The sequence below is a fragment of the Balaenoptera physalus genome (assembly GCF_965194825.1).
Source record: "Balaenoptera physalus genome assembly, chromosome: 19".
Taxonomy (NCBI): domain Eukaryota; kingdom Metazoa; phylum Chordata; class Mammalia; order Artiodactyla; family Balaenopteridae; genus Balaenoptera; species Balaenoptera physalus.
Genome location: NC_138900.1, coordinates 67,388,342 through 67,412,669, shown reverse-complemented (window position 1 = coordinate 67,412,669; position 24,328 = coordinate 67,388,342). Strand labels below are relative to the sequence as shown.

General features: G+C 66.3%; 1 protein-coding gene across 1 annotated transcript in view; it reads left to right on the top strand.

Moving 5' to 3' along the window:
• The window catches only part of PIEZO1 (piezo type mechanosensitive ion channel component 1 (Er blood group)), a 55,130-nt gene that overhangs the window by 9,604 nt on the left and 21,198 nt on the right, over positions 1-24,328 (top strand). Inside the window, exons 2-5 of the mRNA XM_082437156.1 lie at positions 16,149-16,244; positions 21,164-21,286; positions 22,279-22,321; positions 22,431-22,569. Coding sequence (XP_082293282.1) covers positions 16,149-16,244; positions 21,164-21,286; positions 22,279-22,321; positions 22,431-22,569 — 401 coding nt within the window. The remainder of the gene's footprint in view (positions 1-16,148; positions 16,245-21,163; positions 21,287-22,278; positions 22,322-22,430; positions 22,570-24,328) is intronic.

Genomic DNA, 24,328 nt, shown 5'->3' with positions numbered 1-24,328 from the left:
CGGGTGCCGAGCCCTGCCTGTGACACCCCCTTCCCGCCGCAGGAACGTCTCACACCTTATCAGCAGGTGCACACCGTCCCAGCCGGGGAGCGATGGCCAGGCTGGGCCCTAATCTCTGGAGGTCAGGAGCGGGGTGACACAGGGACAGTGGCCTGAGGCTCCATGAGGGCCCAGGAATGGCACCGAGGGGCCCGTCGGGAGGGCAGCCTTGCCCTGTGACCCCGGTGGGGTCGTCTCCTGCCCCCGAATCCTTGTCCCGGCAAAGGGGCAGATCATGTGACCCCAGGAGGATGGGATGAGCATTGAAGCAGTGCTGGCACATCCTCTGGTCTGGAAGCAGCTCCCCTCGGGGTCCTGGACGCTGGGGACAGCGGTGGGCTCTGGGTCCCGTGTCCCTGTGTCCCCGCTCAGGAAGCCGGGGACGCCGGGCGCAGGATGGCCGGGCCCTCCTCTTCCCCTGGAGGCGGCCCCGCGGCCCCGTTGGGCCTTCCGCCGCTGCCCCATCTGACTGTAGCCCTCTTAGGATCTGGGGCCTCTGGGGTGGCCTTCCTTCCCGTCCTGTCCCATCCCGGGTTGCAGGTGGAGACACTCCAGCTGGGGGGCCGCTGGCCAGGCTTGCATGGCCACGCCGGGAGGGAGGGAGCCCGTGCTCCGCTCTCCAGGCGGCTCCCCTCCCGCCTCGCCCTCCACCCGTCCACCTTTCTTCTTGGAGCGAGACCCCTCTTTCCCCTCCCCGTCGCCTCCCTTGCCCCCCAAACTGGGTGGGCCACCACCCTGGGAGGGCTGTGCTGTGCCCCCTGTCCGCCCCCCTCCTTGGGAGAGCGAGGGATGAAGGGCTGGAGGCCGAGAGTGGCTTGCAGGGGTGGGCAGGAGGGCACTGTCCTCTGCCCACCCCTGCAAGCGGAGTTGAGGAGCCCAGCTGGGAGGAGACCCCTGGCCCTCAAGGGCCAGAGGGGGCATGAGGCAGCTGGGGGAGTAACCCTCCAGGGGAGGCTGCAGGGGGCTTCTGGGCTGCTCGGGCTCTGTCACGTTCCAGAGCCTCACACACTTCCAGGCATTCTGGGGCGGGGCCCGCGTGTGTCTTCAGGAGGCATTGGAGGCCTGCAGGGGGTTGGGGGGCGCTGAGGACTTTGAGAGGAAGGGGCCCCCAGGGAGGGCGGTGCTGCCGAGGGCAGGGGTGGGGGCAGGGGTGCCTTGGCAGGGGTGACCTAAGGACGTGGCGGGAGCTGCCAAGGGTCATCCCGCAGAGCAGGAGGAGGCGGCCGGGCACTGGGGCCGTCGGAGGGCAGAGAAGCTGGAGGCCCTTCTCCCGTCTCTCTCCTCCGCCTGTCTGCAGGTGGGCGGGGGGCCTCATGGTGTGAGTGCGGCTGCCAGGGGCTCGGCTTCTGACGCCTGTCCGCTGGTCATTTGTAACTTGAGGCCGGTTTCCTCACTGCACTGTGTTCTCTCTGGTGGCTCCCGCTGTGACTGGACCACGGGAGCCCATGTGGCTTTCCTAGTCTCTGGGCGATAGGGCACATCACGGGCTTCCTCCCTTGCCACCGGGCAGGGGGTCCAGGAGTCCTGTCCCTTCTCCCCAGTTCTGAACACAGACCTAGGACATCAACCCCTGGAGACACGAGATGCTGGACCCCGAGGTAGTGGGACGGTCATGCCAGCGGCCGTGCTCGGAATCCAGTCTCCTGCCAGGATGGTCCCAGGGCTTCGGGGTGTTTGTAAATGGGAATTCGGACATCGTCACCCGCTGTGTCACTTCAGTGCCTCCTTGTCCTGCCTGGTCCTGTTCTGTGCACGGGCGGAGAGTGGGGGGCCCGCTGGGGCTGCCCTGGGACCTCAGGTGGGTTCTGCCCCATCCTGACCGCTGTCACTGAGGTGCTCCAAGGTGCTGCTGTGTCGGGATCCGGGCTCCCGTGCGCATGGCCTCTGTGTGCCCAGCACCTGCCGGGCTGTGAAAGTCTTCAGGACCTGTGGTTTGAGGCCACACGCTGGGCCGGCAGGTGTCCTTGGAGCAGAGCAGCGGGATGGAAAATCTCCCAGGCCGAGCCTCTGTCACCTTTCCTCTCCCGGCATCGAGCTGGGCCAAGTCCCGGCTCTGCTGCTGGGCATCCTGGGGAAAGTCACTCAGCCTCTCTCAGCCTTGAACTCTTCACCTGTAGAAGGGGGACCCACACTGTGCAGGGAGGCCGTCCGGAGTGGAGCCGGGGGTGCAGAGCCTGCTACTACGCCAGGCGCCCAGCACCAGCAGCCGCCCTTCCATCCCTGGGGCCTCTCTGCACCCCGGTTGTCTTCTTCATCTCTAGTTGTGAGATTAGCACCTGCCCTGCTTGGCCTCGTGGCTCTTGGGGTGACCCTCCAGGTGACGTGGGTGGAAGCACTTTGTAAAGTCGCCCTGAGTGCGAGGCGGCCGTGCTGCGGCTCCCACACCCCTGGGCGCATCTCAGGAAGCCTGGCCGCCCAGCACGTTAATCAAGGCCCCCTAAAGCCCTGGGACACGGTGGCGGCCTCCCCAGGGGGGAATGTGGGGCAGAGCTGTCAGTGGCTTGGTAACAGCGGGAGCTGAGGCGGGGGCGGCCAGGTGAGGACACCCCGCTCGGCAAGCACAGTGGATGAAAGCTGCCAGGCCTGGCTGAGTCACGGCGGCTGGGCGCGCCCGCAGCGCAGCAGCACGCACGGCGGCCCTGAGCTGCTGGCAGGAAGGGAGTGGTGGGGCGGGCGCGCGGCCTGGGGCCCGGGCCTGGGGCCCTGGGAGATTGGCCGTGTTTCCTGGTGCCCCCCCAAGGAGTCCCGTCTGATGCGGCCTGGCCTCTGAGGCGGTGGCACAGAGAATCGCAGCCCAGAGAAGCTGAGCCGGTTCCAAGCCCTAAGCTGGAAAGCCCAGGAACCAGGAGCCAGCCGGGCTGTGACCCGTCCAGGGAGGGTGGGCGTGTGGTTGGCATCTGGGCACAGAGGGACGGGATGCTCTGGGCGTCAGGTTCCCGTGGGATCCGTCACAGAGTGTGAGGGTGGAACCGTGTGTGTGGCTGTCAGAAGGGCCCCCAGCCAGGGGGCGTGTCTGCCTGGGGGGGACATCCCTGGCCTCGGGAGCCCCTCCGGGTCGAGGGACACTGGGGGGGCGCAGGGAGCGGGTTTCTGTGGGCCTGCTGGGCGCCGGGGGGCCCCCCCTGGTCTCCCGCCATCGGCTGCGGCAGCGGGGCGAGGCACAGGATCCCTGCGGCCTGTCCGTGTGTAGCGGGGATGCCTGGGGGCCTCCTCCCCGGAGGTGACCAGAGCCTGCACGTTCCCAGAGGCCCAGCCCTGACCCTTGGGGGCAGCGGTGGGAGGCGTGCTGAGGCCTGGTTCTGGTCCCAGGGCCCCTGGGCTGTGGGCAGGTGGCCTCGGGCTGAGCACAGGCCGGGCTCAGGTGGGCGGCCGCAAGCTCTCTCCCTGTCGCCACAGAACGCTCAGCTGACGCGTACCCACGAGCCAGCCGCTGAGGTGTATGGGCTTGGTGTCCCTGCTTCACGGGGCGGGGGGACAGAGGCCCGGGACGGCACGCAGAGCCTGAGTCCTGTGGCCACAGGCTGCCGGGCCCAGGAACGCGTCCTCTCAGCTCGGGGTGTCCCTGGCACTTCGTGACCTGCCCGTTGTGGGCGGCAGCCCCGAGGTGACAGCTGCCCCTGTGCTGATGGCCGAGGCCTTCTGGGGGCTGGGCCGCCTGAGACTGGGGGCGGTGGGTGGGAGCTGGCCTGCTTGCTCCTCGCTGCCAGGAAGGGTCCCTGGGTCCTGGCCTCCCCCGGGGAGTGGAGCTGGCCGGGAGGGAGGGCGCCGGCTCCGCCTCGAGCCTCGTGGGGGCCTGTTCGCCATGTTGCTCGGGACCCCCGCGGATGTCTGCCGCTTGCCTTGCTGTCGGGAATCGGATTAGTTTTCCAGAAACACCGGATGTGGTGGGTGAGAGGCAGTTTTTGCTGCCCCTCTTTTTCCAGGAACTGAACGTATGGCTTCGGCCAGGACTGCCCCGTCCCCAGCTGCTCACGCTCTCTGCTCTTACGTGGCTGTGCCTCCTCTGTCTGGGGAGCTGACCCCGTCACCAGGAGCCAGTGGGGACACTCCCGCCGCGTGGCCCGGGCGCCGGACGGGCGGGGGGCATACCTCGAGGGTCGCTCTGGGTCTGCGATGCTGGACCGAGCCTGGGTGATGGCCTGGCCTCGGCCCCTCCCCCGGCAGCACGGACCCTCAGGGGCTCGAGCCTCTGTCTGGAGGGTCCATCGCCCGCAGGAGGTGATAGAGAGCTGGGCCGGGGCTGAGTGGCAGGTCTGCTGTGCGCGGGGCGGGGTGTGAGCCGCTCGGCTAGTTTAGGGAAGAGCCTGGTGGTGCTGGAGCCTTGGGCACAGCTGGGGGTCCCGTTAGGGAGCGTGTGTTTGTTCCGCTGGTGCCGGGAGCCACGAAGGGGAGCTTTTGGAGCTGAGCTCCATCCTGAGAGGACCTTTGGAGGGAGCCGCTGCTTCCTGGCTGCAGGGGAGAGGCCGCCCCGTAGTGAAAGGCCCGGCTCCGTCACTCGCTGGCTGAGTGGCCTTGGCTTGTGGCCTGCGGGGACCTCCCTCCCCCAGCGCAGTCCCTGCTCCGTGGGCCGACAGCTCTGAACAGCCAGCCCGGGCAGGATGGTTGGGTCTGTCCTGGCGCCCTGGCTGCGAGCTGATGGCGTTGCGCTGGCGGGATCTGAGAGGGGCGAGTGGAGGCGGGCAGGGGTCCGGCAGCGCCAATCCCCCTGCCCCAGCCCTTCTCGGCAGTCCTGGAGACCGTGCCTCGGGAAGTTTCAAAGCGGATTTGAGAGGGGAGAAAGCCCCAGACCTGCTTAGTCCTGTCGGGTGGGCTGCCGGGGGACTCTGGGTTCTGGTCTCCTGGGAGTCAGGAGGGGCCGAGACGGGCTCACGGGAGCCCGGGCAAGGGTGGCATCTCTGTGGCGGACATGGGGCGAAGCCCAGGGCGCCCGAGGCTGCTTTTGTAATCTTTCCGGCCCAACAGCTGCAGGCCTGGATGCCCCCTTGGAAATGACCCCAGGTGGAATTCCAGAGCCCAGAAGTGGCTCTTTCCTGGAAGGATATCCTGAAATTCATGAGCGTTTTTTCTCAAGGAAGGGAGAGGAGTCCTGGGGAGGTGAACAAAGGACACTTCAGCTGAGTGGGTGAAGTTTAATCTGGTAATACATGCGTTGGCAGGAGAAGTAGAACTTGCTTGCTAATTATTTCTGTGCTTCTCTGCATCTAAAAAACTTCTGAAAAGGAAGAAAAGGAAATTGGACGTGCTGTGAGTGGGTCAGCAACCTTTCCTGCCAAGGGGAAACGGCGGCCCACTCCTGGCTTGACGGAGCCGGGGTTCGAGCCTGGGGTGCACCCTGCCACCCGCCCCACCCCCCAGCTGCTGCCGTCTTGCCCCTGGTCGTGGATGCTCAGAGTGGCGTGAGCTGCAGCCCTGCTCGGGGGGCTGGTGTCTGTTGGCGGGGGCGGGGGTGCAGGCTGAGCCGCCCTGCCCAGACTGGTTGTTAGGAGCAGACAGTGTTGATTTTTCCCTGGGTCACCGTGCACTTGTTGAGTTTCCAGAGCCCGTGTGGGGCCCCCGACACCCTTTCTGCCCCAGCCCTGCAGCCACCTGGGCCCAGACCTCAGAGGCGGGTGGGCCAGCCTGCTGTTCACAGTGCAGAAGCCTGAAAGCAGGTGGATCGGCCAGGGTTCTCCAGAGAAACAGCCAGTAAGAGATGGATAGATAGATATGGTGTCTTACAGAGCCGCGTATACACGGACGAGAGGGAGGGAGAGAGAGAGGGAGTGAGAAGGAGATTTGTTGTAAGGAACTGGCTCACGCAATTGTGAGACCAGTCTGAAATTTGCAAGGAGCCCAGCAGGCTGGAAATTTGGGCAAGCCTTGATGTTGCAATCTGGAGTCCAAATTTCTAAGGAGCTGGAGAATTCCTTCTTCCCTGGGGGCCTCAGACTTTGCTATAAGGTTTTCTTCCAACTGGCCGCACGTTTGGGAAGGTGCCCACCGTCCTCCATTGCCTGCTGGACGTGGAAGTCCCATCTGAGGCTGACTGAACAGGCTGACACGGGATGAAGCACCACGCCGGCCCGAAGGCCCCTCACAGAAGCTCCCGGCCAGCCTGCCACTCGGGGAACGCAAGGCTGGCTGTGCTGGTCGGCACGTGATGCCTCTGGTCACACCTCCACACTCTCGGGCAGTCCCCTGACCTCAGTGCGCTCGCCCGGGTGAAGAGAGCAGACAGGTTCTCCCAGGGCAGGGCCGCCCCCGCTGCTCTCTGCCACGTTTGTGGGGCGCCTTCCGGGGTCAGCGCTGTGCTGGGGCGGGCGTCTGCTGGGGAGCAAGGTGGTCGTGGGGCAGGGGCCCATGAATGTCCCCTTTCTCCCAAGGGGCCCTGACGCCGTCTCCTGCTGACACACACGGGTGACCAGAACCTCCTTCCTAAACGCCCAGGCGGGGACGCCCTCCCCGCCGCAGCTCCCGCGTCCCTGAGGAGGGCAGGGCCCTGAAGGGGCCTGCGGACCCGCCCCCGCCTGCCAGCCAGAGGTGGCCGGGTGGCATTCCTCCCCTCCCTAGGTGCTGGGAAGGGCCCTGGAGAGCGGGGCGGGCTGTGACCAGGCTCTGGGGCTGTGGGCACGATCCAGACCAGACAGGCGGAGGGGCTCGGGGCGCTGCGGGCCAGCTGAGTCACAGGGTGGGGCTCTGAGGCAGCGCCCCACCCTTCAGTCCCGGGCCAGAGCCGGCGGCAGACTGGAGCACCGGTCCGCCCGCGGTGGACACCCACGTTTGGAAAGGTGGCCCTGGCCTCGGTGGCTGCTGGAAGGTGACGCAGCCCGGGCTCTTCAGAAGCCCCGTGGCCTCGGGCCCGGCTGCGGCAGGGGTCCCACGAATAATCAGCTTGCTGCCCCTTCTAAGCTGAGAGGACCGTGCACCTGCTTCCTTCCAGGCCCAGGTAGCCTTCCGTCGGCAGGGCGTGTCCGCTGGGGCCACGTCACAGCACGTGGCTCTGGGCAAGCCTGGGATCTGCGACGCCGCCAGATCCACAGGGGACGCCGATGGGGTGGCCTGGGAACCCCACTAGGAGGACCGCGGGTCTGTAGGAGGGGTTACGCCGCGTCTTGTCACACGGAGGACTTTTGGGAAGATGTGTGGGCTGCTGGCTGGAGGGTGCAGTCCGTGCGTACCCCCGAGCCGTGGAAGCAGCACCGGCCCCGCGGCTCCCGCGGCTTCGCGTCGCCTTCCGAGTCCCCTTGCGGTGCTCTGGGGCTACCTTCCTGTCCGCGTCGCCCGAGGGTGCGGAGGCCCTGGACGGGGTCTGTGTGAGGGGTGCCGGTGGCCGAGGCTCCCCGAGGCCCAGGCGGGCAGTGTGGGTGGCGAGGCCCGAGTCCTGCATCAGGAGGGTCCCCTCCCCCTCATTTCCGGCGCTGTGGCGTGGGGGCCGCCCCCGTCGGAGCCCCACTGTGTCGACCAGCCTGGAATTCCGGGTGGGCTGGGAGTGGCCCCGGGTCCCGAGCGTCCTTGTTTACGCAGAGCTGAACGCCCGGGCCGCTGTCCCGTCACCACGTGTGTTTCTGTCTGCGCCCCCCAGACGGGCAGCCTTGTTGCAGGGGCACGCGGACACTCTGGTTGTCGGGGGCCACTCGTCTGTCCCCTGTGAGCTGGCATGCGGGCTGTGGGGAGCTCCCCGGGGAGCTGGGGGACGGGGGTCCGGGAAAGAGCAGGTGGAACCCGGTTGCATGGGGCTGGTGTGCCGAGGAACTGGTCAGGGCTCGGTCTCCGCGAGGGCAGCGCGGCTCTGGAGGGCCTGACGTCCGCACGGGCACCGCGGCTGTACCCTGTGTGCCTCAGTTTCCCCGTCTGACAAATGGCCAACAGGAGGCCCTCGCTGGCACAGAGCCCAGGGTTGGGCGTGGCAGCGCTCACGGGGGTGTAGTGGGGTCTGCTCCTCACGGTCTGGGGGTGCAGCTCAGCTGGGAGGCCCTTTCCTGGAGCCTGGAGGGGGTCCTGTCTGTCCCTGGGACGTGTTGCAGGCAGGGGTCCGGGAGGGCGGGGGCCCTGCACAGGGCTGACCCACGTGGAGAGGCCAAGGGTGCCAGTCTCCCCCCGTGTGGCAGGAGGGCTCCGCATGCTGGGCACTGGCCTTGGGGACATGGGCTGGCTGTCACCTGCTCACTGTGGCCCTCCGTGCAGCCCCAGGTTTGGCCCCCGTCTCGGCCAGGCCCTGAGCTCTAGGTGGCCTGGGGAGGGGGCACGTTGTCAAACCACATCCGGGGCAGAGATGGGGAGGGGCGTGTCTGCACGCTGTCCCCTTACCTGTCAGCCTGCAGAGACTGTGCAGATAAGAGTGAGGCCTCCTGGGGCTTCCCTGGTGACGCAGTGGTTAAGAATCCGCCTGCCAACGCAGGGGACACGGGTTCGAGCCCTGGTCCGGGAAGATCCCACGTGCCGCGGAGCAACTAAGCCCGTGCACCACAACTACTGAGCCTGTGCTCTAGAGCCCGTGAGCCACAACTACTGAAGCCCGCGTGCCTAGGGTCCGTGCTCCGCGACAAGAGAAGCCACGGCGATGAGAAGCCCGCACACCGCAACAAAGACCCAGTGCGGCCAAAAATAAATAAATAAATTTATAAAGAAGAGTGAGGCTTCCTCCTGTTCTGGGAGGCTGGGGGTGGGGGGCGGTCTCTGACCCTCTCTGTGGAATGCGGACTCCACCCCTGGCCTGGAATCCAGCCTCTCCATTGTGGAGGGCGAGGTGGGGTGGGAGCCCTGACCCTCCAGGGGAGCAAATGCCGGCAGCTCCAGACACAGGGCCGGGAGAGCGCCATTTTCCGGGGAAGCCCCGTGGGCCCTGGTCTGGGGGAGCTGGCTGGTCCCTGGCAGTGCCGAGGACCATCAGGGGAGGCCGAGCTCTGGGGCACGGGGTCTGAGCAGCCTCGAGGGCAGAGGCACCGAAGGGCCTCCCCCGCGTCTCCCTGGCGGAGGAGGGGCTGCAGTGGGGCCTGGGAGGTGGCTCCCCTTTGAGTCAGGAGGCCTGTGAACGGCCCTTGAGGCCCACGCCTGACCCCCAGAGCGGCTCTCTCCACAGCCCCCCACCCCGGCCTGGCCACCCTGCCCGCTGGGCCTGGGCAGTGCTGGTTGAAAGCTCAGGCTCAGGTTTTCACGTCCCACCTGCTTCACCTGCCGGTCACCTCAGGGAGCCATCCTCCACCCCCAGCCCGGTCTGAACGCCTGCAGCGGTACCAGCCTGGCCCGTGTGGCACGTCTTGGGCAATGCTGGTGCTGTCGGGAGCCCCCCTGAGACGTGGTTCGGCTCCTTCCCCTGTGTTGGGTCCACGGCGGCCACCAGGCCCCCTGGGCCCTGGGCAGTCGCCGTGCTGCAGGGAGGGGACCAGCCGCCTGCGCCTGCCCCGTGGGGTCAGGGAGCCGTGCAGCCAGGTTTCCCGGACACCGCACTCGCTAAGCCTGGACGCGGTGGCAGGTAAACCCTCCGCCTGCACCGGGCGCCCCAGGCTGCTGGCGGGGCCCCACGTAGGTAACACAGTGTCCCGTGGCCGGTCCTGTCCCCTTGCTCCGTCCTGCCCAGCCCCATCCCCATCCCCACGAGCCTGCGTCCGTGTCTGTGGCCTCCCACCTCCTGTGGGAGGAAGGGGATCTCTTTGAAGGTCGCTGAGGTTCTCGGGCCTTGTAGGCCTGCCCTTCCCGTGGCGCCCGGAGCCGGCTGCCCCTCCTGCCCTGCGGCGTGGCCCCACCCGACACCGTCCGTGCAGGGAGCCCCGAACGGCCACGTGCAGCCCTCGGCTGGCCGGATGGGACGGGGTCTCAGGCGGGCACGTGCTGCACGGACCGTGAGGGGCAGGTGGCGGGCAGTGGAGGGAGCGCGGCTGAAGGGCCTGCCGTCTCGGCCGCAGGCGGGTCTGGGTGGCGGGACCCCTTAGCGCCCCCTCCCCCAGCCTTCCGTGGGCTCTCCGAGGGGCCCTGAGGTGCCAGCCCCATGCTGCCTGTGCTGGCGCTGGCCACAGCTCTTGTCCTGAGGGTAGGGGGTGCGTGGGGTGGACCGTCGGCTGACCTCCCCGGCCTTCCCCTTCCAGAAAGCTGGGTCTGATCTAGCCCTTGGTCTCCTCTGGGTCTGGGCCTGGAGGGCGGGAGCGTGGCAGGTGTGGCCACCGCGTGCTGTGGGTGCTGCCGTGGGAGCTGCGAGGCCCGGCTGCCTGTGCGCACGGCCGGGGTCGGCTGGTGCCACTGGGCGCTCCCACTGCCACGTCTGTCCTCTTCCTCTGTCGCCCGCCCGCCCGCCTGCCCCTGGCAGAAGCAAGCAGGGAAGTGTTTATGGGTTTCTCCTCTAAGCCAAATAAGGCAGAGTGAGCAAGCTGGCTGGAGATGCAGCGGGCTGGGGGCGTGGGGGCAGCCGGGCTCGCGCGGGACCCCCACCCTGGCAGCTGCCCTGGCCTGGCAGCCTTCCCCTGGGGTCTCTGAGCCTCGGGGTTCCGCCTGGCCCTGCCCAGAGGAGCTTCACCCAGCTGGTGGAGAGGCAGGCCCGAGGATGCCCGTTGGCGGGTCAGGAGACCCCGGGCCTAGTCCTGCCGCTGCCGCGGGGCCTGGGGGCTCAGATGACTCATGTTCTCCCAGCCTCCTGCCCGGCGTGTGGAAGGGAAGCCTGGTCCTGGTGACCCGACTGCCCTGTGGTGTGTTCCCCTAGTCTTCCCCTCGCGATCAGTTCACTGTACGCAACCCCAGTTACACGTGAGAACCTTCTCCCCGTGAAGAAGGAAGCTCCCAGGTAGGGCCGAGCCCCTCCCGCACAGGTAAACACGGGCTCCGCTTAGTGTGGCTCTTTCGGGCGTTTTAGACATTCACACTTGTGTGTCTGTTCTCATTTAAGTTTTTTTAAAAATAAATTTATTTATTTTACTTATTTTTGGCTGCATTGGGTCTTCGTTGCTGCGCACGGGCTTTCTCTAGTTGCGGTGAGCGGGGGCTACTCTTCGTTGCGGTGCGTGGGCTTCTTGTTGCGGAGTACGGGGTATAGGCGCACGGGCTTCAGTTGTTGTGGCACGTGGGCTCAGTAGTTGTGGCTCGCGGGCTCTAGAGTGCAGGCTCAGTAGTTGTGGCGCATGGGCTTAGCTGCTCCGTGGCATGTGGGATCTTCCCAGACCAGGGCTCGAACCCGTGTCCCCTGCATTGGCAGGCGGATTCTTAACCACCGCGCCACCAGGGAAGCCCTCGTTTAAGTTTTACACAAGAGGAGTGGCAGTGGGCGTGGCCGGCCGTGACTTGTGTCCTCCAACAGGGCCTTGGAGGTTGGTTAGTTCTCTCTGCTACCTGCCGGGCACCGTTTCCATGGCAGCAGCCCCCTGAGCGGGAGTGGTTATGACCCCCCCCACACACAACAGCTGGGGAAACTGAGGCCCAGAGAGGCCCGCGTCTCCTGCAGGGCTCGGCCTCCAGCCGTTTCACAGGTGGGGAGACTGAGGCTGGGGTGAGTTCCGTGGCCCCTGGCCCGGGCTCTTTGCCACCGAGCTGCCTCCTTCCAGAAGCTCTTCCCAAGCACTCAGCCCACGGCCCTTCTCCCTGTGACCCCGAGCCAGGGCCCAGCAAGAAGAGGAGGAAGGGGCCGGTGAGCTGCAGTAGCCCCTGGACTCTGGGCCCCGCGCCCTCCCATTCTCCACCCCGTTTCTCCATGTGCCGTGGCCTTGGCCGCCCTGGAAGGGGCCTGGCTGTCCCCCAGCCTGGTGGGAGGGCGGGCGGCTCTGCCCAGGCCCTGGTTTCCCACAGCTGACCCTGCAGACCTGCTACTCCTGGACCAGCCCCCCCTGCTGCATCTGTCCCCTGCAGGCTGTCCTGTAGGGCTGGTTTGGCAGCCCCTGGGGCTGACCCTCACCCACCCCCTTCTGCTCTCTGGGCCACCTAGACCCACACCATTTCTGCGGGGTGTCAGCCCCCTGGCTCAGTTTCCTCATCTGCAAAGCACAGGCGACAGTAGTGCCCCTCACGGGTGCTGGGCAGTCATGGCGGCCGTGGTGCATCCCCCCCAGTCCTGGCCTCTCCCTGGGTCTCCCCCAGGCCCACTGTCCTTTCAGCTCTGATGCTGACGCAGGCCTGGCATGACCTCTGAGCCTTCTCGTGCTGCCTGTGCAAGCCTCTGGGGTCACCCGCCCACGCTGGCCTGCGGGTCCCACTGGCCGATGGCGTGGTGCTCAGGCTGGCCTCCTGTGTGTCCCGGGGCTTCCCCGCATGGGGCTAGAACACCCCTCGGAGGGTCGAGGTGAGGACCCCGAGGGTGCTTGAAGAGCTGCCCATCCCTCCCACAGCCCTTCACACTGCATGCCTTCCCCCACTTCACAGGTGGGAAAACTGAGGCTTGGGGCGGGCGGCCTCCTCAAGCTCCCTCGGGAGGACGGGCCTCGTGTCCTCTTCTCCCACCCGGGGTGCAGGCCAGCCTTGGGGTGACGTCACGGCACCGCGGGTGGACCTGGGGTCTTCGGCGTCTGGCCGCCCCCCTCCCCACAGGCGCCCATCTCCCTGCAGGCCGGGCCGTGGTGTCCAGCTCTGCGTGGAACGTCCCGGGTGTTTGTGACCTCCACGCCGGCCTCCCTGCCCTCCCTTCCTGACTGGGCACCAGCTGAGACCAGGGTCACTTTCCCCATCTGCAGGACCGGGCTCTGATGTGCTGGGTGAGGGTCTCTGAAGGGTTAAACATGCCGGGAGGGGTGGGGGCGGCCTTTCCTGCCCAGCAGGCAGCCCTGCTGGCTTTCCCTCTGCCCTCACCCCATCCTATTGTTCCTGGCTCAGGAAAAGGCATATTTCCCCCATGAGGTCACCAGCCACGGGCAGCTCTGATGGGGAGGTGGGAGCTGCCTGGGCAGAGCAGGCCTGTCCCCCTTCTCAGGACGTCCCCACCGCCTCTCCACCTGAGTGTCTTCCTTCTGTGCTGGAGCCTGGGGCTGCCCCAAACCTCCCCTGGCCTTCCCTGAGTCTTAGCCGGCCCTCAAGGCCAAAAGCAATGCCACCTCCTCCAGGCGGCCTGCTCAGATGCCCTGAGCCTCCTCGTCACGCAGAGTCACAGTGAGGCCACGTTCATGGCACTTAGGCCAGCGGCCCCGAGGGCTGGCTGTGGAGCCAGGAGTCTGGACCCACGTCCTCACTCTCCCGGCACGAAAGCCCTTCTCCTGTGGGAACGTGATTCCCCCTCTGAACAGGGGAGACCTCGGGAGCCGGCCCCGTTTCGAGTCCTGTTCGCCTCTGCTCCCTGCTCCCGTGCTGGCCCCAGGCCACTCTTGCTCTGCTGGCCTCTTACCCTGTCCCCAGGCCCTGACAACAGGGAGGGGAGGTGGGCTGGGAATGTGACCCCAGCCCCCTCTCTCATCCTGGCCCGGGGCGACCCTGCTGGGGCTGGAGGCCAGCGGGCCCAGCTGTCCTGGCTCACGTCCCCTGGGTCAGCGTCCAGGGCTGTCTGGCGCCACCTGCCTGCCGGGGCCAGCTTCCTGGCAGGGGGACCATCTGGCGGCCAGTCTCTGCGGGGCCGCGCTCCTAGGCACCCCATGGCCTCTGTTTCCTCATCTGTGTTGGTGGAGACGCTGGCGTCCCAGGCCGCGCGCATCCTCGGTCTCTGCCGTGTCCCCCTGGGGACAGTGCCTCCTGCTGGGCCGTCTGCTCTGTGTCTAATGAAGGAATGACTCTGAGGGGCCGTTGTCGCCCCTCCAGGGCAGGCCCTGTGCGGGCTGTGGCGCCCGGCGACCCTCCCAGGGTGGGGCAGTGCCTGGCAGCGCCCACTTGGGGCTGACGTGCTGTCTGTCCCCGAGTCGTCCCACGCGCTCCCCTGACCCTGCCCCCTCTGACTCTTCATCTCTGATTTCCTGCTTTTGGCAGATGGAGCTTCTAGATTCTTTTCCTCCTGCTTGGCCTGGGGCTGGGGAGGGGACGGAGGCCGGCTCCACCGGCTGCAGACGGCAGGGCTCTGGCTGGCCCCTGCCCCTCCAGTTCTGGTCTCTGAGATCCTTCACTGATTTCTGGGGCTGTTTGTTCTTTTATTTTGGTAGAATACACATAAGATAAAATTTACCATCTTAACCATTTTATTTATTTATCGTTATTAAGTTTGGGGGCCACGCCACGCAGCATGCGGGATCTTGGTTCCCCGACCAGATATCGAGCCTGTGGACCCTGCAGTGGGAGCGCAGAGTCGTAACCACTGGACCGCCAGGGAAGTTCCTTAACCATTTTTAAGTGTACGGTTCAGTGGCATTAAGGACATTCTCAGTATGGTGCAACCGTCACCACCATCTCTGGAACTTTGCATCTTCCCAGACCGAAACCCTCATCTGGGAAGCACTAGCTCCGTGTCCCCATCCTGGGTCAGCGTCAGCGTCAGCGTCAGAGCCAGAGCCAGGCCTCCGGGAGTTTCCCCAGGGCCTGCACTGCGTTCGCCTCCTGTCACGGGCTAGCGAACGCCATTGCTGGTGCGCGTGTGCTCGTTCAGCTCTGGTGTCCTTGGCGGATCAGAACATGAGTACCTCAGGGCAGAGACCTGCAGCGTGCGCCCTCAGGAGAAAGTTACCTGGATGGCTGGGTGGGTGGGTACCACCTGGCTGGCACTGTGGAAGGAGGGGCAGAACCCAGCAGGCTGAAAAGTGCAGCTCTGGGAAAGAGAAAGGAACTTTACAAGCCTTTGCCGTAAATGCATTTCCCTCCTGCCTCTTGGGCCAGATCGGATTGATTTTTTTGTTTGTTTTTACGAAAACGTGTATTTGTGGAAAAGCTTTAGATTTTGAGTTGAGCTGTTGGCTGTGGCAGGTGTACGTGGTGGAAGGAGGCTGCTTAGCTTTAGCGGTGCTCCAGGGAGCGGGAGGGCGCGGCAGCGTCCAGGAAGGAAGGCGGCCCGACCAGAGCTCGGGACCGCGGCACTGGCCGCGTGGTGCTCCGGGGCTTCCGCATTGGTCGGGCGATGGGGGGCTTAAGGAGACAGTGGGAAGGGGCTGAACACCCCACCTGGCCCTGCCACCTGCTCCGGGGAGATTGTATAGCTGAGTCCGTGGCCGGGTTCAGGTCGGCTTGTTCTGGCCCAGGCCGTCCAGACGGCTCCTAAGTGGCGGTCCAGCCATTGCTGGGCTCACGGGCCACACCTGGGGGTCTGAGGGGCAGAGAGCAGAGGTGGGAGAGTGACCCCCCTCTTGGAGACCCGATCCGGGGTGGGCTTCTATCCCGTGCAGCTCTGCTCAATCACGATGACTGGGCCGTGAGGCTGGGCCGTCCGCGGGGGCCGGGGGTTGGATCCGTGGTGGACACTGGCGCCCACAGCCAACTGCTCCGTCCTGGGCCTGGGTGGGCAGGGCTGGGTCACCCGGGCCCGCTTGCTGGCCGTGGTGATTGAGGAGCGGAATGGGCAGAGGTGGCTCCAGCCTGGGGACCTCGCCAGGGTTGCCCACGCGATGCTGGTCTCCTCTGGGCAGCGAGCGGGGCTTTCCTGGCCCAGCCCCCTCTTGGGCCCCCGGGGAAGGCTGAGTGGCCCGGTTGCTCAGTGACGAGACCTGAGTTGGGACACACGGCACCTCCCTGGCATCCCCAGACCCCCTCACTTCCTGGGGGCGGGTGAGGTCCCGGCACCCCCTGAACTTCATCAGGATGGGGTCAGCAGCGCGAGACGCGGGGGGCACCCTCGAGTCAGTGAGGGGAGAGGTGGAGCGGCTGCAGACACGTGCGTGACTCGTGCCCCGGGCAACATGGGCGCACCCGGCTGTCTGGGAGGCGGAGGTGGGGGGAGGAGGCTAAGGGAGCTGGACCCCAAAATCAGCCGTGCTGTGTGTTGACTGAAAACATAGCATCTTACAAAGGGGAGAAAGCAAGGCGGGAGAATGTCATGACCTCAGGGCTGGCCCCGTGGCAGGGGCTCTGCAGACACGACGGCCACGCTTGTCAGTGGACAGCGGAGCCGTCGTAAGTCAGGCACGGTGCTCCCGGTAGCAGTGACACGTCACGCATTGAGCGAGGTCGCTCACCCACGCGGGGAGGTGGCAGCCTCGCAGCGGTGACACGCACAGCACCCACGGCAGAGAGGCTCAGGGGGCGATGGTGGGGGGGCGCGGGGCTGGCTGCCTCCACCCCCCGGCAGCCGGGCTGACCGCGTCCTGTTTCCTCTGCAGCCTGCCTCTTCCGCGTCAACGCGCTCTCGCTGGTCTACCTGCTGTTTCTGTTGCTGCTGCCCTGGTTCCCGGGCCCCTCCCGTCACAGCATCCAAGGTAAGGGCGGGCAGGGCTCTGCAGGGGGTGGCGGGGTGACTCGGGGTCTCGGGGCTCTTTGTCCAGCTGCCTGGGGGTGGGGTAGCGTTGGGGCCCCAGCAGAACCGGGCAGGGATGGACTTTCTCTGCAGTTGAAGAGCCACCAGGGAAGGATGGGTGGTCCTGAGTTTCATTTTTCATGGTGGACCCTTGGCTGGTTTCACAACCTCTTTTCTGACCTCATGTCACAGGGGCCATGATGCAGGATGCCCCTGGGGCGTCCCCTGGCCGTGGGCTGGGCCATCTTCCCGCCGGGTCCCTCCCCCAATCCCCACCCTGTCCCAGCGCCGTCCTTGCGGCCCATCTGCTCTGAGCGGCTGCGGCCAACCTGAAGTCCAGGTGCCGCGCGGCTCCCCCGCCCCGCCGGAGCGCGTGGGCTCCATCCACGTGCGCTCAGCGTGCTGCGGGACCGCGGCTTCCCCCCCCGGCCACCTCATCGTCGGGGTAACGGGGTAGCTGGGCGCACGGTGGTCTCCACCTGGTTCTGAGCTCTTGGAGGGCGGCCTCTGTGTCCGCCAGGCAGACGGGTGGGAAGGCCCATCAGGGCGCCTGGGCTCCCAGGACGGTGTGGACAGTGGCGCCCACGGCATGGGCTCGTCCGAGAGGAGCTGGAGCGGAGAGGACCCCTGTGTAGGAGGTGCCCTGCCCCCTGCCCAGCAGAGCACGGGCCCCTGTGAAGGGAGCACAGGCCTGCAGGCGGGTGGCACGGGAAGGGGGCACGGCTGAGGGGTCCCTTCGCGCTGGGGCTCCCACCAGCTGCTCTCTGGGTGCTTCTGGATCTGCTGTCGTCCCAGCTTCTCGGTGAGGACAGGTGCCTGGGAACTGCTCTGTGCCTCGTGGGTAGGGAGGCCGTTAGGTTTTGGAGGGTGAAGAGAGGTGCCCAGGCTTAAAAGAGGGCCCCCAGGGAGCAAGTTGTCAGGGTGTGACACCCCGTGCCCGAGGGTTTGGCTGAGACCCTGGAGGGAGGCATGCCCACGCACTGCCCCCGGGGGGTGCTGGCCACTCTGGGGCCTGGGCATGGCCTGTGGCTGCTGAGACCACCCCACACTGAGCAGCCACACAACACGTCCCCACTCACCGTCCAGAGGTCGGAGTCTGGCTCGGGCCTCACGGGGCGAAAGCCCAGGTGTCGCAGGGCTGGTCCCTCCTGGAGCCTCTGGGGAGCACCTGCTTCCTCATCTTTTCCAGCTTCTTGGCTCGGGGCCTCTCCCTCCATTGTCCAGGTTCGCGATGGCCAGTCAGTGACAGTCACCCCCTGTCACTCTGACTCTGCCCTCCTGCCCCCTGTCCACAGTTAGGACCTCCCCTTCCAGGGAGACCAGGAGCAGCTCCCTGTTGGAAGTCCAGCTGATTGGCACCATTGGTTCCCCTTTGCTGTGTCAGGAAGCACTCACAGGGCCCCAGGATTGGGCATGGATTTCCCTGGAGGAGTGTCATTCTGCCTTCTACAGGGTGGCAGGTCACCCCTCCCCGGCCTGTGGCCTCTGGCGGTAACCCCCCCTCATCAGCCTCTCTCCCCACTTGGGGCACTCGTACGGAGCCCTGATCTTGGAGTGTGGGTAGAATTCAGGGAAGGGGCCCCAGCACGGGGGCAGAGCAGGGAGCCACGGGGGACCGCAGGCCAGACCCCTCCCCAGCCGGCTGCCCCAGCTGCCCCCCAGCTCCCTGGGGAGGGCTGCTGGGCAGAGTCTGCCATCCAGGCCTTCCTCTCCTCTCCGTGGACCCTGTTCCCGGGCTCTCGGCTCAGAGCGGCTTGTTCCGTCAATATTTTCTGCCCCCTGGCAACTGGGAACACTTGCTTCTAATTGGCAGTGGGGGAAACACAGGCTCCCGGCCAGGGCAGGAGTCCAGAGTGGGGAAGGGTCAGGGAGTGGAGGGCGAGGCGCTGGGGAGACTTGCCCGCGTGACCTCCATCCGTCCGTCTGTCCAGCCCCAGAGGCCCTTCAGGGACAGGGAGGTTGCCGGGTTTTTCCGGGCAGGAGAGAGGAAAATGTGAGGCCTGCCCGTGCCTGTGCCGCAGCTGGGCCTCGGCGCCGGCAGCAGGTGGAAGGTCTGAGGCTGCGCAGGGTGCCCGTGGGCGCCGATTCCTGGCCCCATCCCCGTGGGGGCGTCAGCCTGACCCCGGCTCCCTGTGCAGGGCGGAGAGGGGTCAGGACCATCACTTTGCCGGGCGATGGGGTGGTGGCCTTGGGCCACGTGCCCCCGCGCAGGGCAGGGCAGGGCAGGGCAGGGCAGGGCGAAGCGGGGCGAGGCGAGGCGAGGCGAGGCGAGGCGGGGCGGGGCGGGGCGGGGCGGGGCGGGGCGGGGCAGAGGCGCAGCAGAGCTGCAGGTAGACCCGAGGCTCAGCTCCTGGCGACCTGATTAATGTTTAGGGACTCAGGGAGGCCCTGTCCCTGCCTTAGCACAAAACCCAGCCCCGCGGCTGCTCGCGGGAGAGGGTGCACCTGCCCCTGGAGCCCCTCGGCTCTGCTTTCACTCAGGTGCTGTTTGGACGTGGCGGGCGGGTCTGGGTCACCTCGCAGAGCAGTCAGTGCACCGGGAGGCTGCCTGTCTTTGCTGGGTGAGGGGATGAGAGGGTCTGCCATCCCCCCAGACCTGTGCCCTCCTGCCTGTGAGCAGACGACGCCCCGGGGTCGGCAGAGCAGCTGGGACCCCGCTCCCCCCGGCCTCGTGCTCAAACTCTGACGTCCTCCCGTGGGGACCCTGTTCCCCCCTGCCCCACCTCTGCACCACCCTCGGTGTGACGGGGCCTCGGACGACCGGAGGACGCCCCTTCCCTCAGCTCTGCTTGCCCAGATCACGTCAGGAGGGCAAGGTCTGCAAGCCGCTCACCGTAGCGCCGGAGCCGGGCCCGGGGTGGGCGCCGCACCCGCCAGGGGCCGGGGCTGCCCCAGAACAGGGTCGTGGGAGCGGGGCCTTCGTGGCGGCAGGTGGTGCCGAGGGCGGAGAAGCCCTGGAGCGTTTGCAGGCTGAGCAGCCGCGTCAGGGAGGTTTGGGGCTCAACCCGCTGCCCGCTCTGGGTCAGAGGCTCCTTGTACCCGCCACGAGCCTCCCTCTCTTCTACTCCTGGAGCCACAGCCTCCCAGCCCCATGTCCCGCGTCTCCAGGTTCCTGCCTGAGCCTAAAGTCCCTGAGCGGAGCCCCAGCTCCTTCGGGAGGACAGACTTCCGTGTGACCCCTGCCCTGCACGACAGAGGTGGGGTTGCCTGCCCACGAAGGCACGCCCCATCCTTCCGCGGCGCTCCTGTGCTGTGCAGGCCTCACGTGACCGAACGAGTGACCCCAGGTCAAGGAGAGAGGCAGGCGGCACTTCCAGCAAGTGCAGTGTGTGGTCTAGCGCCCATACGCACCCTGTGCGCGCCCGCCAACGATGCTCGCTCCTTCTGACACTCAGGGCCGAACCTCGGAACCCACTGGGGTAGACTCCAGTGGTCGCCTGCCACACCCTTTGTCCCTCCTGGGCAATTCAGGAGCCCCACACTGGCTTGACCCCCCTCCTCCTCTGAAATCAGTGCTGCCCTTTGGCCTCACCCAACACTGCTGTCAGCCATCCCTCTATCCTCTCATTCTCCATCCAACCATCCTCTAATCCATACATCCTCCCGTCCTCCCATCCACCCATTCATTCATATATCTGTCCTCTAATCCATCCATCCATCCTCCCATCCATCCCTCCTTCCTTCCTTCCATCCATCCATCCTCCCATCTGTTCATTGATTTATCCGTCCTCCCATCCATCCGTCCATTCATCCAGCCAGCCAGCCATCCTCCCATCCATCCCTCCTTCCTTCCATCCATCCATCCATCCTCCCATCCGTTCATTGATTTATCTGTCCTCCAATCCATCCATCCATCCCTTCATCCATCCTCCCATCCATTCATCCATCCTCTCATCCATTCATCCATCCCTCCTTCCATCCATTCTTCCATCCATCCCCCATCCCATCATCCCCCATCCATCCATCCATCCATCTCTCCTCCCAACCATCTCTCCTCCCATCCATCCATCCATCCTCTCATCCATTCATCCATCCCTCTTTCCGTCCATCCATCTATCTCCCATCCATTCCCCCACCTATCCCCCATCATACATCCTCTCATCTACCATCTATCCATCCATCTTTCCATCCTCCCATCCATCCATTTATCCTCCCATCCATTTGTTCCCCATCCATCCCATCCCTTCATCCATCCGTCCCTCCTGCCATCCATTCATCCATCCATCCATTCATTCCTCCTCCCATACCTCAACTCATCGTGTGAATTCCCAGGGTACAGCCACCTCTCAGAGCCTGAGGCTTTGTTCTGTGGGCAGGAGAGCATCCCAGCTTCGATAAGCAGTGTGGTGGAGCGTGCTTTCAGCCCGCATTGGGCATGAAGCAGCACCCCACTGCCAGGGCCAAGCAGCAACACAGATGTTTCCTGGATACATGAGCAACACTGAAGGTGGCCCCCCAGCCCGAGGGGGCCTTTCCTTCCTGCACTGGCTCTGCCCCCACTGCTCCACGCCCCAGGAAGGGGGCAAGACCAAGCGCAGGCAGGATGGGTGTACTATACTCTGCCGGTTCCTCGCTGTGCGACTGTGGGCAAGTCACTTCACCTCTCTGTGTCCATTTCCCAGTCTGTAAATTGGGGTCATGACAGTGCTGGACCACGGGGCTATGGTGAGCAGTCAGTGGGACGGTGTAGGAGGGGTGTGCTGCATGAGCTCGCTGCTCACGGCCCCTGAAGACCCTGGGTGCGTGTCTTGGGCTGGTGGACACAGCCTGGCTCAGGGCTGATAGCCAGGGCTGAGTGGCCTTGACCGGTCTGCCCCCTCCCCATCCCCCACTCCAGGCCCGGCTGCGTGCCGGCCTCACCGCTGCCGTCTCCGCCTCCAGGTCACACTGGCCGCCTCCTCCGAGTCCTGCTGGGCTTCAGCCTCCTCTTCCTGGCAGCCCACCTCACCTTACAGATATGCCTGCATACCATGCCCCACCTGGACCAGCTTCTGGGGCCGAGCTGTGAGTCACCGAAGGGCCAGGAAGGGGGTGCCTGGGGGCAGCAGGCCTGGGGGAGAGCCGACGGCCTCCTGAGCGACTGGAGAGCCTGGGGCGGGCTGGGGAGCCGCACGCTCCTCGGAAAGGTCAGCTCAGCCTCAGGGGCCGCCCTCCCTCACCCAGGCCTGGCCTGATACGGGCCGCCTCTGAGTGCCCGGCCACGGTTTACATCCGGCCCAAAGGGCCCAGCTCAAGTGCCCTGGTAATAGGTGGCCGTGGGGCTGGGCTGAGCACCGGCCCAGTGCTGGTCCCAGAGCCCAGTGTCCGGGCAGCCCCGGTCTTCTCAGGCCCCTCCCTCTCACATCTTCCTCCTGAGCCCTCTGGGGCAGAGAGACTTAGCCGGGGGGCGGGCCCTGGTGTGCCGCCCGCCCGCTGTCCTGCGCCCTTTCACCCCGAGGATGGAATCCCCAGCCGGCGCCCAGCCCTCCCACCTCCCACCTTCAGATGACGGAACCCTGGGCTCCCATCCCCACTGCCCGGTGGGGTCTCCCACCTCCATGCCCTACTGGCTCGTGGCGGGCAGGGTGTCCCACCCCGCTTCCCATTTTCATTCCGTGAAGATCGTGCCCCTCCTGCAGTTTAGAAACCGGAGAGAAGTCAGGTGCCTCGAGGGCCCTCTGGTCCTGGCGGCTCTTAGACCAGCCCTCCCCACTCGGGCCCCCAAGGAGCAGCCGGCCTCGGCCGATGGGTCCGAGAGCCCGGCCCAGCCTCCCGGGCCACACAACGCCCAGCTGGGCCATGAAACCCATTCTGCCAGGCAGAACTAATGGGCTTTGATCTGCCCAGCTTTCCCCGGCTGGGCCTCAGTTACCCTACCGGCGGAGGCAGCGTTCTCAAGCACCCCCGGACACCAGGGGTTCCGTGGCTCTGGGGCTCCCGAGGCCCCCCCGGCAACACGGAAGGGGTTTCTCAGCACCCACCCGCCTGACCCGCTTCCCCCGTGCCTCTCTCTGCAGGCAGCACCTGGGACACCATCTCCCGACACATAGGGGTCACGAGGTGAGTCCCCCAGCCTCCCTCGGGGATTTCCTGGGCCTCCAGCTCCCGGGGTGCCCCCGCTGGCACCTGCCCCCCTGAGCCGGCCACGGGCTCTCCCCGCCCTCCACAGGCTGGACCTGAAGGACGTGCCCAGCGCCATCCGCCTGGTGGCCCCCGACCTGGGTGTCCTGGCGGCCTCCTCCTTGTGCCTTGGCGTCTGCAGGCGCCGCACGCAGATGGCCCGGCGGAGCCAGCGCGCCCAGGAGCCGGTGAGGGATGGGGGCGCACCTGTGTCCCAGCCATCTGAGGACTATTTTACTTTCTCTTTCTTTCTCCCTCCCTATCTCTTTCTTTCTAAAAATGTGGACGTTTTAGTTGTAAAAGTCCGTATATGCCCATGATGGAGAGACAGCACGGAGGAGGTCAAGTGCACGTCCCCGTGGGGGGTTGCTGGCGATGCAGCGTGTGGTCCTAGCGTGTGCAGGAACCCCAGGCAGCGTCTGCGCCTTTAGAGCTGCCCCTGGAAGAGGGTCTTCGGGGCCGCAGGGCAGTAGGGAGTCAGCGCTGTTGGAGGATGGTCTGCGCCAGCCGTCAGGGAGCACCTAGGGACCGATGGGTTAATGGACAGACCGACGGATGGACAGACGATGTTTGAGCAGACGTGCCCACGGTGGGGGCGTCGGTGGGCTGTGTCAAGGCAGGGGCTGTGTCGGCTCAGAGGCCTGAAGCAGGGCCCTCTGCCAGAGTCCTCGGGGTCCCCCTGGGCTCTTCCCTCCGTGTCCTCTCCTGTCCCTGCACGAGGGCTCTGGTCTCACGCCCAGTCTGGGCCCCTCACACTTGGCCTCAGCCTCTGTCCAGTAGGACCTGGTCTCCAGAGCTGGGCCGGGTCTGTGGCCATGCAGGGTCCCTGCCTGGGAGGCCCTGGGGGGCCACAGGCTCACGCCCCTAGCCCCAGTGTCCACTGGTCCAGCAGCTGATGCTTGTGGAAACGAGGGCCTCAGTCCCCAGGGAGGAGGGGACTTCCCACCGTGGGTCGAGGCGGGGCTCGGCCTACAGCTGACCTGCCCATCCCCCGAGTCCTGCAGGGCAAGGCTGGCACCCGCATTTCAGAGGGGGAGACGGGGGCCTGGAGGTGGAGTGGCTCTTCTGGGCACTTGTGGGGGTCAAGTGGGGCTGGGACCACCCTGCTGAGTGGGCACCGGCGGGCGGAGGGGCCAGGGGGGCCTCTGGTTTCCTCGTTAGCAGAGCCAGGCTTTCCCGGAACAGCTCCACCGGGAAGGGGCTGGCTTGTTCCCCACGCCTGGGGCGGGCAGGACGGCCCATCACCCCTCGGAGCACAAGGCTGTCCTGGCAGCCCCTGGGGGCTGGACTCTGGCCCCGGGGCGGCTGGTGTAGACAGACCTCAGAGCAAGGCCATGGGGGCCCATCACAGGCGCCCGGAGTTCAAGGCCAGAAGCATCCCCGGCGCCCCTGTGTGGACGCTGCCACCTGGCAGGGCCGCGGCACACGTGGCTGCACACGATCTGTGTACACGCGCCCGTCCTGACTTGGCACACGTGGGTCCGTGCCTGCCCTGAGGGGGTCGCTGGGGCTGTGGTGGGAGGTGCGTCCTGGGGGGCCGGCCGCGGCGGGGCTGGAGCCAGGCCTGGGTGGGCTGGACCGTGCGGGCGGCCCCCAGCAGCTGTCCTTCCGCCCAGCAGCTGCCTCTCTTCTTCCCACTCCCAGAAACGCTCCTTTTCCACGGCAGCTTTCCCAGGGCCGGGGCCAGGCTGTGGGCAGGGTTGGGCTCTGGCCTGGCTGCAGTGCCTTCCGGCAGCTGTGCCCCTGTCCCCCCGTTCCGGCACATAATGGGGGGACCCTGGGTACTGCTCTGACCCCAGGGCTGGGCCTCTGCCCTGGCCTGTCCCCTCCCCTCCTTCCAGGCACGGCTCAGTGGCACCTCCCTGGAGCCTGCCCCGTGCCCCGCGCTCATCTGACAGGCAGGAAACAGACTCAGAGAGGTCAGGGCGCTCAGCAAGGCTGCACAGG